Source organism: Hemiscyllium ocellatum, chromosome 7 (genome assembly GCF_020745735.1).
Source record: "Hemiscyllium ocellatum isolate sHemOce1 chromosome 7, sHemOce1.pat.X.cur, whole genome shotgun sequence".
Classification (NCBI taxonomy): Eukaryota; Metazoa; Chordata; class Chondrichthyes; order Orectolobiformes; family Hemiscylliidae; genus Hemiscyllium; species Hemiscyllium ocellatum.
Genome location: NC_083407.1, coordinates 53,490,729 through 53,508,597, shown reverse-complemented (window position 1 = coordinate 53,508,597; position 17,869 = coordinate 53,490,729). Strand labels below are relative to the sequence as shown.

At 38.5% G+C, this 17,869-nt stretch overlaps 1 protein-coding gene across 6 annotated transcripts in view; it reads right to left on the bottom strand.

Moving 5' to 3' along the window:
* The window catches only part of rbms1a (RNA binding motif, single stranded interacting protein 1a), a 205,375-nt gene that overhangs the window by 68,725 nt on the left and 118,781 nt on the right, over positions 1-17,869 (bottom strand). For all 6 annotated transcript variants that reach the window (XM_060827196.1, XM_060827192.1, XM_060827197.1 and 3 more), the window contains one exon: positions 14,728-14,819. In XM_060827196.1, coding sequence (XP_060683179.1) covers positions 14,728-14,819 — 92 coding nt within the window. The remainder of the gene's footprint in view (positions 1-14,727; positions 14,820-17,869) is intronic.

Sequence of the window (17,869 nt, the reverse complement as noted above, 5' to 3'; positions counted from 1 at the left end):
GGATTCCTGACTTACTATGTAGATAGGCTGACAAGAGGGGAAGCTGTATTGGATTTGGCGCTTGGCAATGAACCAGGCCAGGTGTCAGGTCTTATGATTGGAAAGCATTTCAGTGAGAGTGATTAGAACTCCCTGACCTTTATGATAGTCATGGAGAGGGATTAGAGCAGACAGAATGAGAAAGTATTTAATTGGGGGAGGGGGAATTACAATGCTATTTGGCAGGAACTGATGTTCTCAGGGAAATGCACAACAGAAACGTGGAGGTTGTTTCAGGAGCATTCGCTGTGAGTGCTGGATAGGTTTGTCCCACTGAGGAAAGGAAGGCATGGTAGGGTGAAGGAACCTTGGATGTCAAGAGATGTGGAACATCTAGGTCAAGAGGAAGAAGAAAGCTTACATGAGATTGAGGAAGCAAAGATGAGACAGGGCTCTAGAGGGTTACACGGTAGCCAGGAAGGAACTGAAGAATGGACTTGAGAGAGCTAGAAGGGTGCATGAAAAAGCCTTGGCAAATCGGATTAAGGAAAACCCCAAGGTGTTCTACACTGATGTGAGGAACAAGAGGATGGCCAGAGTGAGGAAAGGGCCGATCAGGGATAGTGGAGGAACTTGTGCCTGGAGTTGGAGGTGGTAGGGGAAATCCTTAATGAATACTTTGCTTCAGTATTTACTATTGAGAGGGGTCTTGTCGTTTGTAAGGACAGCATAAAACAGGCTGAAATGCTTGACCAAGTTGATGTTGAGGAGGAGGATGTGCTGGGAAACTTTAAAAAATGTGAGGCCATATGGGGTATACCCAAGGTTACTACGAGAAGCGAGGGAAGAGATTGCTGTGCCTTTGACGATGATCTTTGCATCCTCACTGTCCACTGCAGTCGTACCAGAAGATTAGAGGGTGGGAAATGTTATTCACTTGTTTAAGAAAGGGAATTGGGATAATTGTGGCAATTACAGACCTGTTAGTCTTATGTCGGTGGTGAGCAAATCATTGGAGAGGATTCGGAGAGACAGGATTTATGATTATTTGGAAAGTAGTTTGATGAGAGATGTTCAGCATGGCTTGGAGAGTGGCAGGTCATGTCTCACAAGCCTTTTGAATTCTTTGAGGATGTGACAAAACACATTGATGAATGTAGACCAGTGATGTGATGTCCGTGGATTTTAGCAAAGCGTTTCATAAGGCTCCCCATGGTAGGCTCATTCAGAAAGGAGACATGGAATACAAGGAAATTTTGCTGTCTGGGTACAGAATTAGCTGGCCCATAGAAGACAGAGGGTGGTAGTAGATGGAAAGTATTCAGCCTGGAGCTCAGTGACCTGTGGTGTTCCGCAGGGATCTGTTCTGGGACTTATGCTCTTTGTGATTTTTATAAATGACTTGGATGAGGAATTGGAAATGTGAGTAAGTAAGTTTGCCATTGACATGAAGGTTGATGGAGTAGTAGATAGTGTGGAGGGCTGTTGTACGTTGCAATGGGACATTGACAGGATGCAGAGCTGTCCTGAGAAAATGCAGATGGAGTTCAACCTTAAAAAATGTGAAGTGATTCATTTTGGATGGTCGAATTTGAATGCAGAATATAAGGTTAAAGACAAGATTCTTGGCAGTGTGGAGGAACAGAGGGATTTTGAGGTCCATGTCCACAGATCCTTCATAGTTGCCATCCAAGTTGATAGGGTTGTCAAAAAGGCGTATGGTGTGTTGGCTTTCATTAGCAAGGGGATTGAGTTTAAGAATCACGAGATAATGCTGCAGCCCTATAAAGCCCTGCTGAGACCACACTTGGAATATTGTGTTCAGGTCTGATTGACTCATTATAGGAAGCGTGTGGAAGCTTTAGAGAAGGTGCAGAAAAGATTTACCAGGATGCTGCCTGGACTGGAGGGAATGTCTTATGAAGGAAGGTTGAGGGAGCGAGGGCTTTTCTCAGTGGATCGAAGGAGGATGAGAGGTGACTTGATAGAAGTGTACAAGACAATGACAGGCATAGATAGAGTGTATAGCCAGAGATATTTTCCCAGTGTGGAAATGGCTATCATTGCACGACATCATTTTAAGGTGATTGGAGGAAGGTTTAGGGAAGCTGTCAGAGATAGGTTCTTTACACAGAGTAGTGGGTGTGGTGACAGTAGAGTCAGATACAATAGGCACATTTAAACAACTCTTGGATAGACACATGGATGATCGTAAAATGTAGGGTATGTACGTTAGCTTGATCTTAGAGTATGATAAAAAGTCAGCACACCACAGAGGGCTAAAAAGCCTGTACTGTTCTATGTTCTATTTTTCACTGATGTTGTGATGCCAGTGGTTTTCACATGTATATCAGTCAACTGGCAGAGCCAGTTTGATGATTCATGACATAGCAGGACCCATAAAATGCAGCCAGTTTAAAGACAAGTACAGAATAGCATACTTAGACACACCTGGGTTGAGACATAATAGCAACGCTAATGAGAACTTGTTTTGTAGCAACAAATCAAAGTATCTTTTTTGTTCTTCAGGAATTGCGCGTGTTCAGATTTCTCGTCCTTACCCTCATCCTCTTCTATCCACCTCAGTCTAAATGGGGGAAGAGCTACTTTTGTTTTTTTTTCAAGGGGGCCTACTTTTTGATGTTCTTGGGCATCTGTTATTGGATTTTCTTGGGGGGAGGGGGGGAACAAGGACTACTTTTTGATTATCTGTATCTCCTTTAGAAGATATTACAGCCAAATTGTAAAATTATCTTCTTTATTTGGGTTATCAAATGGACTCTCAAAAATAAAATTGGAAGATAGTTGATTAAGCAATTTAAAGTCCCATACAATTTTATGAAGAGTTGTTATCTAAAAGATTCATTATAACATTATTGGCTGGACATACATGTCTTCAGTTGTTTGAAGAGAGTACATGTATTTTATCACAGAGGATACTAGACACAATGTAAGGAAGAGTGGGCAAATGTAAGGAAGATGCAGACTACCTGCGGACCCAACACTGGTAGTCAGATCACCAAGAGGAGCTGGTGAGATGTGCTCATAAATGAAAGTGGAGAAGTCCAAGAAGCACACAGATGTTTGAGACTCTGTGGGATGCAGCAGTGGTGGCAGTGAGGTTAAAAATGATCAGCCAGAGCTGTAAGGTCCCAAAAGCAGGCATTCTGGTGAAGGAGCTAAAGGGGACTCAGGAGCAGTAGTAGCAAAGTTCAAAACAGCAGAGGAAGTGGAGATGTCCCAGAATCAGACAGACCAGCAGTGGAGTCTCTCCAACGAAATCCACAGTGTGACAGCACAGGGGAGCAGGTTAATAATCAGTGATTAGAACTCGTGTGACTGGATATTGATTAAGTTAAGGCCGTAAGTACAGCCTAAAAACTTTTCAAAGATAATTAATATTTTAGAACATCAAAATTAAACTTCTTCACCTAATCAACATTAAAAGGATTCTGGTTGTTATCTGAAATAAACATTGAGGATTCAGGTTTATACTTTAAAAGGAGTAAAGGTAAAATAAAAGGCAGACCTGAATCCATCTTCTATTTTGTTAAAAGATGACTGAGAACATGGGTCCAAGATCTGCCCATGCTGCACTCTGGCAATCTGGTTGTCCATTTGTGTAGGGGATATCTCCAGCTGAAACAACTCAAGTTCCGGGGATTTTTTAAATTCACTTGTGTGACATGGGTGCCAGTAGCTGGGACAGCATTTACTGCTCGTTCCTATTATTCTTGGGACTTCAGCAGCAGTTGGGGGCACTATAATGCATTCACAATGCTCAGGATTGGTGGATGCACAATCCAGTATGCAGTCACCCTGCAGCTTAAGAAAGTGCAGGCAGAAAGGGAATGTGTGATTGGCAACCGGGGGGGGGGGGGGGGGGGGGGTGGCGGCAGCAGCAGCGAGGAAATCCCTAGTGTTTTCTATTTGCAAACTGTCTTTCAACCTTGTGATCTCCAACACTGACAAAAAAAGACCTCCAGACTCTGCAGTTATTTAAGGAAGAAGCGAGTTTAGCAAAGTTAATTGGAATATCTTTTAATACAATGAGACTGAGCAACAAGACAAATGAATTGAAGGCACAGATGAGTACATTGGAGTACGATGGCATATTTATGGCTAAGCTCAGCTGAAAGTTAGACAGGACTGGCAAGTGAACGTTCCTCATTCGAGGATATTCTATCAAGGCTGAAGGGGATAGAAGAGAATGGGGAGGAGGGCTAGAAAATTGATAAAGAATTAATTATAGCAATGAGGAGGGATGTTATCTTGGAAAGATCAACAAGCAAGACTATTTGATGGAAATTAAAAAAAAATAATAAGGTGCAAAAAGACAATTGAGTGTGTATTACAGGACCCCATGTCAGCAGGGACAATGAGCGGATCAAATTTGTAATCAGATTACAAAGAAGTGTAAGAATAATAAGGCAGTAAATAACAGTGAATTTTAACTACCTAAATATTAATTTGGAAAATTGTAATGTGCAAAAAAGAGAGGGAGCAAATTTGGTAAATCACAACGAGGAGAATTATTTTCATCAGCAAATAGAAAGCCCAACAGGGGAGGAGGCAGTTCTGGACTTAAGATTCAGAAATGAGCCTGGATAGGAGGACTAGAAGGGTGCAGAGGAGCTTTACTGGGATTTAGTTGTCTGGGCTGGAGGGTCTGAACTGGGGTGGTTTCCCTTGGAGGAGCAAATGTTGAGAGGGCCCCTGACAGATGTGTGTAAGAATATGAAGGATGCATGGGAAAGCATCAGTAGAGAGGTCAATAACCATGGAACACAGACTTAAGGTAAGGATAAGGCAGCTAAGAGGAGAGTTCAGAGACAATTTTTCCACTTAGACAGTGGTGGGTGTCTGAAAGTCACTACCTGAAAGCATAATATTTAAGTAGTAAGTGCAAGTTCTGTTGTTTTTCCATAGTCTTCAGGACGTGGCTAGGAATTAGAAAAGGAGTTAAATGTAGCCAGATCTTTGTTGAAATGGACATGATAGGCTAAATGGCCTCCTTCATGAGCTTAAAAAAAATTCCATTAACGAAGAATACAAGATGCTTTAATACAGACATTAAGTCTGCAACGTATTCAGCAAGGGATGACAAGACTAGATTTGAATGGAAAAGATTCTCTCTGTTCAAAACTCAATATAAGAGAAAACTTGCCACAGGGGAAACATCTTGTCCTCTCTTTCTTTCTCTGAAAGTCTGAATTGCGAACCTGCTAGAAGATCTCATCATTGCAAGTGAAGGGCACTTAAAGAAGAAACTGGAATCTACACCACTGTCCCCAGGGAAAGAAAATTCAACTAGCCAGGATTGATCTTTTGCAGCAGCCGAAGAATTTCGGTATCGAAGCTGAGCATTGGCAACTGGAGGAAGCCCTCTATGTATTTTAGGCAGATGCTCAACAGTAAACCAACAAATAGTGGAAAGCTGCAACATGGCTGCAATTTTCAAACTAAGACGCAAAATAAATCAAAAGAACAGGCTCTCAGGCATCCAAATATTCATACTGATTGTATTTCAAGCTGATAGTGATCAAACCTAAATAATGTATACGTGCTACACAACATAGAGTAGTGGAAACATGGATGAAACTCCAATGAATTTAACATGCCAGCCTGTTAAACAGTGAGTAAAGCTGGAGAGAAAACAGTATTTGTGAAAATAACTGCCTACTGAAAGATTAGATGCACCATTGCACTGTTGTACACTTCAGGCAAGACAAAGCTGAAGCTAATAATGATATTTAAGAGAAAAGCCCTCCAAAAACAGCAATTTGTAAAAGGTGTATTTGATTACATTCATCATGAACAAAAATGACTTGAAAATATACAAAGGGAAGCATAGAATTTTCATCCAGGCAGCTAAAGTAAAGAAGTCTTCTCAGCAAGTATTCAGATCACATCCGTTGTTGAATTTAGATCACAGCATGATGATAATGTAGTGATGTTTGGTGGGCGAACTAGCCTTGTTCAATTAGTGGAGGTCTGTCCAAATATGTCCTTCAAGGGGAGTATGAAGGAAAAAGAAAAGGATGGACTGGCTAGATGATTGGAGAAAACATTCACCAAGGCAGGCATACAGGCTGAAATGTTAGCTATCCTGGGGAAATTGGTTGTCTTGCCTGGGGGAAAGTAAAATCAAAATGGAGATTATTGTCTAAGTTTTCAAGAAATGTGGGATATGTGATTAGATTAGATTACCTACAGTGTGGAAACAGGCCCTTCGGCCCAACAAGTTCACACCGACCCTCCGAAGAGCAATCCACCTAGACCCACTCCCCTACATTTAGCCCTTCACCTAACACTACGGGCAATTTAGCATGGCCAATTCACCTAACCTGCACATTTTTGGATTGTGGGAGGAAACCCATGCAGATACAGGGAGAATATGCAAACTCCACACAATTATTACTCACACAAAATTCAATGCCCAACTTTTGGACCATAAATGTAGTCTCAGAAACTCGACTTTGGGCAAGTATATACAGTATCTGTGTTCCTCCAGTTGTGACTCTTTGAGCAAACGTGATGTTAATCATTCCACCACTAATGGCCATACCTTCATTTGCCAAGCTCTGGGATTCCCTTCCTAAACAATCACTTCTCTTTCTCCATTAAAATGCTCTTTAAAACCCAAGTCCTGGATTGAGATTTTGTCATCTGCCTAATAACTGTGATTCAGTGTTAAATTTTACTTTATAGTGCTTGTGCAAATCATCTTGAGATAGTCTATTATGTTTAAATTGCTATACTATGCAGGTTGTTGTCCTTGAGTCAATATTGCGATGATTCTGCCTGGCTTAGAGAGACAGATAATATTTCTTAACATTCCAAAAATTAATTAAATAGTAGCAGTATTTAAATTACTACTGGAGCTCACCTTCCACAGTGTGGGATGAGTATTATATCGGCAGTCTTATTACAGCAGTCATACTGATGCTATGCAGCGTGGCCTGTATTTTCTTACTGATACTTTAACACTAAATTGAGAAACATTCCAATATATGTTTTTTGGTTGAATTCCAGCTGAAATAAAGCAGACATGACAGCTATAAAAATTCTGAAATGACTGAACCCTGTTCACCTCTCAAAAATGATCACTTTTACATAATAGAGCAATGAAACAGGAATGAATTCACAATAGCTTTGGAAGGCTACAAGGTCGTATCTCTCCTTTGAAATGAGGCACCTGAATAAAGAATTGAAGTTATGCAGAAGTGTGATATTGAACAATATTTCACAATAAATTCACCATTACAGAAACTTTCTTGCTACATTATTGGATTTAATGTTAACCAACTCAAAATCTTCACGAAAAGCAAATCTTCATGAAGGAGAAAAAAAGTCTTTTAAAATACACAAGACTTGAAAATTATTCATATTGATGCATGTCGGGCTTTTTAGTCCAAGTACTGCAAGTTTGCTCCAGAAAGCATACCAATGCACTAAAATTATATTTCTGATTCATTTGAACTAATTTACCTATTGGCAAATGGCTTATTGGTATTCCTTTCTGATGCAAGTCAGACTTCTCGAGAGGAATTAAGCGAGATTTCAACACAAGCTGACCCTGCAGGAGAAATCCTCCATGCAGCCTAACAGTGTAAAGAAGCTGAACAGCTTGTCTGGAGTTTCAAATTATAATCACACTGAGCATTTCAACTTTCAAAACTTAAGGCAAAGTAGTCATGGGAAAGAGCAAAAACATTTTGTCGTCATGTCACTGCGAGTTAGGAAATCTGGGTTTTTCCCAGTTGCTAGTTATTTCTAGTTTCCATCTTCTGTACATGGTAACATTTTTCAAGAGAATTGGAGTTAAAACTAATCAGCTTGTTATCAATTAGCTGCAATTTTTTCAACCAATTATGAACTTCCTTTTGGGACTTGGACTGTGAGAGTATTTTTATGGTCGGTTCATATTTATAAGAGTACAGAAATTAAAAACAATATTTTAAAAAGTACAGGCAACAGCAGCACAAAAAGAACTGAAAATATTATAGAGCCAGAGTTATACAGCATGGAAACAGACCCTTTGGTCTAGTTCATCCATGCTGGTCAGATAGCCAATCTGACCTACTCCCATTTACCATGACTCCTTCTCCTGCTCACTTATGGGCTTATGCCCGAAACATCGATTCTCCTGTTCCTTTGATGCTGCCTGACCTGCTGTGCTTTTCCAGCAACACATTTTTAAGCAATGCCTATCATGTCAATTTTACTGCAGTTAATTGCTAACTTGTAGTAAACCAGATCATGCAAACCACACAACACTCCGTGTTAGACCATGAAGTGGGTTCTCGCTACCACACCACACAAAAGCAGGCTATCAGGTTTCCTACATTTAATGTAGATGGCGGCAACAAAAAAAAATCAACATTATGGGTCACACCTCATACAGCCTTGTGACTGGATATTTCCATAAACACCAATGATCAGTTTCCTTGAGTTTTGAAAAAGGTAGTTGGAGAGAAAGTAAATATATTATTTTTGATCTTCTGAGATTCCAGCACAACTTGCAAAAATTGGAAGGGTAGCAAATGACAATATGTTGAGAGAGGAGAAAGAGAGAAAATAGGTACCATAAGGCAATTAGCCTAACAGTCCTAGGCAAAATACTAAAAGTGTCAGCCTTAGTGAGGCAACATAATTTCAAAAGACCACACATAACACCAACGTTGAAACAGGTGCGAGTGATTGCCCTTGACATCAAGGTGCCTTTGACCAAGTGTGGCATCAAGAAGCCCCAGCAATACTAGAGTCAATTGAATCAAGGGGAAAAATAACTCTTGGTTGGTCTAGGTACAGTCAAGACGTTTACCAGGGAAGAAATAGCAATGTAGTTCCAAGTTAGGATAGTTTGTAATTTAGACAGGAACTAGTAAATAGAAATATAAAAACTAATGCTTATTTATCAAAAACAAGTGATGTGCTAATGAATCACATTACCAATGAACAGCATATAGCTGAGAAATGGGAGGGGATCAAGGATGCTAGACCAAACCATAAGTGAGAGGAGAAGGAGTCATGCAACACAGAGATCCTGACTGTGATTTGGATATTTCAGATTGGAACCAGGTGAGTGCAATCTCACTCAGTTGAGCAACAGTGGAGGGATGACATTGGACCATGGTGTATACAAGGGTTTTTAAGTTAACAGACAAATCAAGGAGGACAAAGGTGGGAGACAGTTTCTTTTTGTCACAATCAAATTGGATGCCAATTATGACTTTGATAAGGACAGTATTGGTACTGTACCATGGAAACCAGATTAGAGGAATTCAGAGATAGAGTTCCTGGAAAGATAGGGATGAATTTCAGAGTTGATTGCACATTCAGAGACTTGAGAGAATAAAGGATAACAAGAAATGGACAATAACTTGCAAGAACAGTGGGAACAAGGACTGACTTTTAAGGAGATACATGATAACAAACTTAAAGACAGAGTCATTGATTGAAGAAACAATTAACGATATCAGTTAATGTGGGACCAAGAAGGGACCAATACTTTCATGGAAATAAGATCAAGGAGGCAGGAAATTGTTTTTAGGGTTAACACGGGAGAAAGGGCAAATGGGAGAATTAACTCTGAGACTGATAGTTCTACTAATTAGAGAAAAACTAACGAATAATGAAGCCAAGGCAGGTGAATAAGAGTATAGACCAACTAACACTTTCACTGCATAGCAGAACATGTTCAATGGAGTTAATGGTTTGTTGGTGTTCTTTCGCACTATGAAAGTGTTTCTAGTCCTTGAAACTTCAGCTGACTCGAGAAAAATGCAGAATTCTCTAAATGAAAACCAACCCCACAAGACAAGACCTTAAAGGCAGCAACAACAGAAATTGTTGAAAAAAAACTCAGCATGTCTGGTAGCACTTGTGGAGAGAAAGCAGAGTCAATGTTTTGGGTCAGATGACCCTTCAGGACAGTTCGTGCTGAGTTTTGCCAGCAATTTCTGTCAGATTTCAATGATTAAATAAAAACTCAATCTCTTTGCTTAGCTCTAATAAATTCAGAACTGCATTTCTGTTCATCCAGAAATGCATTGAAGTAATGATTTTGGTAATTCATTAAACTAGGTGTAAAATATTTTTGAACATTCTACTTAATGCAAGAAAACTTCCAAAGAAGAATCAAGTTTTTATTCCCAATTGTAGGAACTAGGATATATAAAAAATGTAAATTATTTTACAACAGCTAAAAACCCCTGAAAACTAAATACCAACATTCTGAAAGTTTTAAAGACTTTTTTTTCTATTATGCTTTAAGTGTGCCAAGTCCACACACCCTGAAGAATCAAATCATCACATGTCACATGTCACAACTGAATACAGTTGCCACAATCCATCATAGCATTTTCCTGTTCTTTTACAACGCAATTTGTTTCCTGCCAGCATTTGTACCTAAGGGTCTTGCAAAGAACAGAAGTTTTTGAAGCAGATGTTTGTACAGATTGGGTCAAATTATACATATTAAAATAATCCAAGAGCCAAAACACAGAATTTGACACCATCCATTTTGGGATCTCGTATAACAGAGGAAAAGCTATCTTTCGCAAAGTTCGCATGCAAACTGTAACATTTATTTAATTCCACTAACAACAAACTGTGGAGATTAACACATGACTTCTCGTGCCCATGATTCAACTTTCCAATTGTCTTCACTTGGAAATCTGTGCTTTCATCATTAAAGTATAAACAGGATTAACCAATTAATACTTGTTAAACCGATGTCAGTGAAATCTAAATTAGGTTCAAAGAACTTTTGACTACTTATTGGTAGTCAACAACTATTTGCCAAATATGTTTGTGGCCCAAACATCCACTAAATATACGACAGATACTTTGCATATGATGCTCTCTAACTACAGCTGGTTATTGAAAGATAAGGCATACTAACACTGAAGGCAGAAAATCATGTTGGAATATTTAGAATATTTATCTATAATAAACAAAGTCCTATAAACACAATTGTTGTTGTGACATTGTCAATCACCAATCTTTTCAAATTTCAATAGTTTCTACAACTGAGTGTTTTGAGTTGATCATTTTGACAAATAATTCACAGTTCCCAATTTGTTATCTCAATGACCTACAGAATTAGAAATTATTTCCTCAAATTTGATCAATATTAAAACTGGGCAGCATAGGCAAGTTGAGCCAAGAGGCCAATTTCATGCTGTAAACCTCTAGGACTCTATTATGAGTACTTCAATTACTTAACTAGATAATTTCATTTGTGCATTTGCTTCCTTGTAGGAGGAAGCATTAATAAGCTACCAAAAAATCAAAACACATAACCTAAAAAAAGTAAAGGATTTTTGGTTCTCTACTTTCATACAGTGTGAGTGTTTCTGTAAAGATCAACATTTGTTGACCATCCAAATGGCCTCGAAATGAGCAGATACTTGGTAATTTCACAGGGCAGCCTCACAGGCTTCAGTGAGCCAGATAGACTTTTACAACAATTGATGATCACTATGGTCATGATTATTGAGAGTAGCTTTACATTCCAGATGAATGAGTTGAATTTCAATTCTATTACCTGCCATTCTGGGATTTGAACTTGTCTCCCTTGCATTAGCCTGGCCCTCTGAACTACCCACCCAGCAGCATTACTGTTATACCATTATCTTCCCCAGCTTCATGCTTTCCAGTTGATCTTATTAGTCCCGCCCTCGACTAGCTTAAACTCCAACCATATTTTGTCAGATGGTGAATGTCTTGGAATAGTCACATCAGTCACATCATTCCAAGCTGTATTAATTTTTTTTTCAATGGTTTAAACTTACATTATTTGGCTAATACATTTTGATCAAAGAAAGCCAACATAGGTTTGTCAATGTCTAGTCTTGTCTAACAACCTAGTTGAATACCTTTAAAGAAGTTGACTATGGATTTCTCAGTATTTATAAAAATTCCAGATGGGAGACTATTCGCAGTAATGAGAGCTTAAAGATTTAGAAGCAAACTGTCGAGGAAGAGGATAGGACGTTGTCAAGAGGTTGCAGATAGAAAAGATAATGGATAGGTACTTTAATGAACAGGATGCATCTTTGGGTGTGTCCCAGGGATCTGTACAGCCGATTACTAGATATTGCAATGATTTTGATAAAGGAACAGAGAGTATCACATCAATATTTTCTAACTATACAAACTTAGGCAACAATTATGTCAGTAAGAGGAGGCAAATGGAATTCACAGAATAATAAATAATTATAGCACACAAGGTCTTTTTCTCGGACTGCTCTCCCCCACCTTTTCCTCGGAACGCCAGAAATGTTCTCCCTCGAGATAATTATCCAATTTTCTTTCAAAGGCCACAATTGAGCCTGCTTCCACCACACTCTCAGATACTGCATTGTAGATCTTCACTGCATAAAGGTTTGTCCTCTTGTCATCCCTGTTTCCTTGAGCAATCATTGAATCTGAGTAAACCCTCTTATCAGTCCAAATAAATCTCCCACCTCTCCTTTAATGACCTTTTTACCACTTACATAGCTATAGAAGACTTCTGAACTCTCTTCATGATAGCTGCCAGTTTCTTCTCATCTACTCATTTTGCTTCTCTTACCTAGACTGCTTCCTAAGCTTTTTCTTAGCCATACTAAACCTTATGCACTTTGTATTATATGACCCTCTTACTAAGATTTGATTCCCCTTTGTTCTACAGGACCATATCCAGCTATGCCTACTTCCTCATTACAATGAAATAAGGGTGTAAAAAAGTCTCCTGAACACTCACTGAAAACTCTTGCCCCATTCTTTTCATTTAAACTAATAGTATCCCAATCTACACTGACACCTTTCTAATTTCCTTGCAAATTTGTTCCTGTACACTTTCCTTACTTACTGGTAACCTATAGCGTACACCAAGTTAAATGTGTAGTTATTTCTTATGTTCTTAGATAGTTAAATTTTCTACTTGTTCACTAACAGGATAAAAAGGGGTGGGATTTACATTTTATAAACCTACAGTCAGATCACATCTGGACTACAGTGTTCATTTCCGACACTTACAAGACTAAAGAGGTATTTAATTGAAAGTTTTTTTTTAATTAACTTGTTTATAGGATGTGCACCAGCATTTCTTACCTAACACATGGAGGACAGGTAAGCATCAATCACATTGCCGCAGATGTGGGAGTTACAGATAGGCCAGACCAGCTAAGGATGGCAGATTTACTTCGCTAAAGGATATTAGTGAATCAGATGGATTTTTACAATAATCAACAGTGATTACATTGTTACCTTCAGGCTAGTTTTTAAATTGAATTCAAATTTCACCATCTGCCAAAGTGGGATTCAAACCCACATGTCCAGAATATCAGGCTAGGAATTTAGATTAGTTATCAAATAACATTACCATTATGCCACCACTGCCCTGCTGAGGATTAGATAGGATGGGATAGATTGAAACAAACTGATGAGGGAGTCCAGAACAAGGGGAAATAAAAATAATTTTGGTCATTCAGGAACATTAGGAAGCACTTTTGCACACAAAAATTGGTGGAAAATTGGAACTATTTCCATTAAAAATGCTACTGAGGCTTAGGAACTAAAAATTGAAAAGATGTAAAAACAGCTTTATAGATTTTAGTTTGCAAAATGTATTAGTAAATATGAAACTGAAAGCAGGAAAATTGATTTGAAAAACAGATTTGAACAACAGATCAGCACTAATCTGCCATAATTGAAGAGTAGAACAGGATTCAAGAGTTAAATGACACACATATAGTGTACATGCATTAAAAAGGACAGGATTTTTTAAAAGGACCTGTAGGAAACACTTTGATTTGATACTCACATTAAAAAAATTACTTGACATATTTAACCTGATAAGTTCTTGAAGTAACCTTAAATCTGTGATACTCTAGATGTCAAATTTCAATATTTTCAAATTTTATTACAGATTGATATAATTTCCAAGTATGTAATTTTAAAATACTGCTTTTTGACCTGAATCCAATTTACAAGCAGCTATAGTTTTCTTGTAATTATCCCACAAGGACTAGAAGGAGATACCATTATGTGATCTTTCCACTTTGAACAGTTTTTCCACAGAGAATACTCGAGTAAGAGAATGAGGTGAAATCAGGCCAAATCAAATACAGTTCTATCTTGGCACCTAATTATCACTGCCATTTTCAAAATAAAAAAAAAACGTTAAATTTTCTAAATCTACATGGATGACTCAAGTGTCAATAATCTAAAGCAGCTTTTGGGCAACAGTTACTACCTCCACGTAATTTATGCTCTGGATGAGTAATAATTTGGTTTCCACAGACTTAAATGAATGTCATAAAGCAGTGCAAGGTGTTAGGGAACAATATTGTTCACACTATTTTTGTAAGATAGCAGGAATTTTACATTATTCCCAACTTTAACTATATTTACCAACAACAATGTTCAGAAATCTCCATTCTCAAAACTCAGTCTTGGAAGAGCAACAGTTGTTACAATTTAATCAGATTATACAGATTCATCTCGTTACTTGAAATACTGTGTAGAAAAGTGAGCGAGTGGCATAAAACTCAAATGGGTGAAAAGATATATTCTTTAAGCATAAGAAGCATAATTTTTCCATACTGCCAGAATTCAGAATTAGTTCATGAAACTGAAAAATAAAATTTGTTTAAGAGGTTCAAAAACAGACAATACACAATCACAAAATATCAGCAATTTAAGCAAGACAAAAGAGCCGACCATGGTCACTTATTTTAAGACCCAAGTCTTTACCTTTGCCATCTGTGCTTGGACACCATTCCCCTTTAAGGCAGCCACTGCCTTTTGAGCTGCAGCTGGACTGTCAAAATCCACAAATCCATAACCTGAAATACAACAGCAGACAAAATTACAACTTAACCGAGGCCTTATAAGTTCATTAAAAACACATAAAACACTTGCCTCATTGTCCCTTCTATGTAGATTTAATATTATGGTCAATGCTCAGGAAACAAAAAAAACAGTTAACAAGAAAGTGAATGATACCAGATCTTGTGGAATGGATTCTGGATATGTTCAGTGTCAAACTGCTATACTGTATTTGCCAATTATCGTATGATATTATGATATGAATCACAACAAAAACAGGTAATTCTTCTACAAAGCAATGGTTGCGTTATTGTGTGACTCTGCGCTATATAAAAATCGTGCAATAAAAACAGCAGTTTAAGTGTTGCCGATGCAATCACATTATAGCCAACACACATCTTAAAAGTTCAAGCCTTAGAAACAGCATCCCCTATTCGTCAATCACATTACAGCCAAGTTGCATTGATGAAACGCATGTTATATCAGAACGACCTGGAATGCATACGTTCATCTCGAATTTGAGAAGTTTTTTCAACTTCAAGATTGTGCAGTTTAAAATGTTAATTAGGTGCAGGTTGTTTTACCAGATGTAGATTGAGTGCATCAAAAAGAGGATTCTCGTACCAAATGTTGGATCTTGCAGATTTTTGCAGGCAAAGTGATAGTTGGCTTCAACCTCTTGCACTGTAAAAGATGTTTGTTCTGACATGTTTATCCACCCATTAGGAGTCTGCTTTGGCCCTACAGTCTGCCAATATCTTTTTGTTGTGTTGCTAGGAAATAGAAGTTAAGCTGTTTCTAAAGCTTGAACTTTTAAAACGTGTGTTGGCTATAATGTGATTGAATCGGCAACACTTAAAGTGCTGTGTTTATTGCACGATTTTTATATAGCGCAGAGTCACACAATAACGCAACCATTGCTTTGTAGAAGAATGAGCTTATGGGAATTTACCAAAATTCGCTGGACTGTGGGCATGCGGCCGTTTGAAAAATAGCAAATATGATGCTACTGTTTAAAAAAGGAGGTAGACAAAATCAGCTACCTATAGGCTTGTTGGCTTAACTTCTGTGGTGAGGAAATGCTTTAATCTACCATTGAGGAAGAAATAGCAAGACATCGGGATAGAGATTAAACCATTGGGGAGCTGAGTGTGGGTTCGTGAAAGGCAAATCATATTTAATGTACTAGAATTCTTTGAAGAAATTACAAGCAGAGTGGACAACAGGGAACCAGATGATGTTGTATATTTGGATGTCTGGAAAGCATTTGACAAAGGTGCAACACAAAAGGCTGCTGCATCAGATAGAGGTGCACAGGATCGAGGATAGATTGACTAACAAAACAAAGACTGGGGATAAATGGATTTTTTCCTGTTGGAGATCAGTGACTACTGATGTGCCTCAGGGATCAGTGTTGAGACCACAGTCATTTACAACTTACATAGACAACTTGGAGTTGGGCACCAAGTGTAGTGTGTCAAAGTTTGCAGATGACACTAAGATGAGTGGTTAGAGCAAACTGCGCAGAGGATACTGGAAGTCTACAGAGGGATATAAATCAGTTAAGTGAGTGGGCAAAGGTTTGGCGGTTGGAGTACAATGTTTCTAAATGTGAGGTCATCCATTTTAGCAGGAATATCAGCGAAATAGACTATTATTTAAATAATGAAACATTGCAGCATGCTGCTGTGCAGAGGGACCTGGGTGTCCTTATGCATGAATCACAAAAGGTTGGTTTTCAGGTGCAGCAGGTAAGTAAGAAAGCAAATGGAATATTGTCCTTCATTGCTAGAGGGACGCAGTTTAATAGCAGGGGGGTTATAATGCAGCTGTATAGGGTGCTGGTGAGGCCATACCTGGAGTATTGTGTACAGTTTTGGTCTCCTAACTTGAAGAAAGGGTACTGACACTGGAGAGGGTGCAGAGGAGGTTCACTAGGTTGATTCACAAGTGGAGAAGGTTGGCTTATAAGGAGAGATTGAGTGGACTGGGACTACACTCTGGAATTTAGGAGGAAGAGGGGGATCATATTTAAATATATAAAATTATGAAGAGAATAGATGAGTCAGAAGCGAGGAGGTTGTTTCTACTGGCGGGTGAAATTGCATTGAGGGGCATAGCCTCAAACTAAGGGGGAGCAGACATAGGACAGAGTTGAGAAGAACTTCTTCACCCAAAGGGGTGTCAATCTGTGGAATTCCCTGCCCAGTGAAGCAGTTGAGGCTACCTCTTTGAATACTTTTAAGGCAAAGATAGATTATTGAACAGTAAAGGAATTAAGAGTTATGGTGAGCCAATGGCTAAGTGGAGCTGAGTCCACTAAAAGATTAGCCATGATGTTATTGAATGGCACAGCAGGCTCAAAGGAACAGATGGCCTACTCATGTTCCTATTTCTTACAGTCATTTGTTTTTCTTTTCATTCTAAAAGGTCAAGTAAGAGAAGAAACTGTCATCCAGTATTTGTAGTCACCAACAATAACTGCAGTTGGGCACAAATGATGTGATGAGCCTTCCCAGAAGATTTATATCATCCTCCCAGTTATATTTAAATAGCCACAGATGAAACAGGAACAGGAGTAGACCATCTTCTGGGAGGCTGAAGGCTCAAATCTTTTAAGTTTTTAATTACACATAGCATATTCTTGCAAAGTCCAGTTAAAAAAAAATCTAGGTTTCATATAACTAGATCTAAGATACGATTACCAAAAAATATTCGCTGAGAAACTTTGTTACTGCAGTATCTTAGATAAAGCTACACTTATGATTTCTACTTTGAAGAACTCTCATGGAAATATTTCATGCCATTCCCCAAACAGCACGAATAAAATTAAACAGGTGATTGCATAAGATATTTTTAATGTCACAATTTTGTAATTAAGTTTGACAACATGTTCCAATTTGCGGTTTCTCTAAAATGTGCAGTGAATTCAGACATTTATCAGTATGTGTGATGGTCATGAAATACCTCGAGCAAAGGACAAGGGAAATGATAAACACATCAAGATATCGATTTCAACTGAACCCAATTTTGAGGCAAGGTGCTGCCTCTGATTAGAAAGCACATT